The sequence below is a fragment of the Egretta garzetta genome, unplaced genomic scaffold (genome assembly GCF_000687185.1).
Source record: "Egretta garzetta isolate BGI_Z169 unplaced genomic scaffold, ASM68718v1 scaffold972, whole genome shotgun sequence".
Lineage (NCBI taxonomy): Eukaryota > Metazoa > Chordata > Aves > Pelecaniformes > Ardeidae > Egretta > Egretta garzetta.
In genome coordinates, this window is record NW_009258964.1 from 1,946 (window position 1) to 2,915 (window position 970).

At 68.0% G+C, this 970-nt stretch overlaps 1 protein-coding gene across 1 annotated transcript; it reads left to right on the forward strand.

Moving 5' to 3' along the window:
• Window positions 1-199: 199 nt before the first annotated feature.
• Window positions 200-969, forward strand: LOC118451861 (putative gonadotropin-releasing hormone II receptor; the record flags this gene model as incomplete). Its single annotated transcript, XM_035890194.1, has 2 exons — window positions 200-512; window positions 704-969. Coding segments are annotated over exons 1-2 (579 nt in total), but the record flags the coding sequence as incomplete, so codon positions are not given.
• Between the last annotated feature and the right edge of the window lies 1 nt (window position 970).

Genomic DNA, 970 nt, shown 5'->3' on the forward strand with positions numbered 1-970 from the left:
CGGGATGGGGAGGGAGAGGGCTTGGAGGAGAGGCAGCCGAGTGGGGCAGCGAAGGAGGGGCTGCGGCAGTGCATCCCCTCCACCCAGCTCTGACCCCCTCCCCATTGCATGCCCAGCCCCCCGGGAGGGGGGAGCAGAGCTGGCGCAGGGGCAACTGTGGGTCCCACTCCCACGGGCAGGGTCTGACCCTGTGGCTCCCATGGTCCCTGGCTTGGGACCCTGGAGCCCTGCCTTTGGGAGGCATGGACCCCCCGTCACCCCGTGCCCCGGGGCAGGGGCCACTGTCCCACCTCTGCTCTGCCTCCAGCTCTTCCTCTTCCACACGGTCACCCTCCGCCCCCCGCACAACTTCACCCAGTGCACCACGCGGGGCAGCTTCCCCCAGCCCTGGCACGAGACCCTCTACAACATGGTGGGCTTTGCCTGCCTCTTCCTGCTGCCGCTGCTCATCATGGTCTGCTGCTATGCACGCATCCTCCTGGAGATCTCCCGTCGCATGGGCTCCAGCCTCTGTGAGTGCCTGGGCACCGGGCTGCCATGTCCCCCTGCCTGAGGGGCTTTGCAGGGACCCTGGGATGGAGGGCACCGCAGGGAGCCCTGGCTGGGGCTGTGGGGGGACCCCCCAGCCCTCCCTTGGGGCATGGGGTCCCTGTCCCAGCCAGGCCACCAGGCGTTCCCCGCTCACGGGCCGTGCCCCCCGCAGTCTCCTCCCGGGATGTGCCACTGCGGTGCTCCAGGAGCAACATCCCGCGAGCACGGCTGCGCATGCTGAAGATGAGCCTGGTCATCGTCTCCTCCTTCATCCTCTGCTGGACCCCCTACTACCTGCTGGGGCTGTGGTACTGGTTCTGCCCGCGGGCCATGGAGAAGAGGGTCTCGCCGGCCCTCACCCACATCCTCTTCATCTTCGGTCTCTTCAATGCGTGCCTGGATCCCATCACCTACGGGCTCTTCACCATCCCCTTCCGGA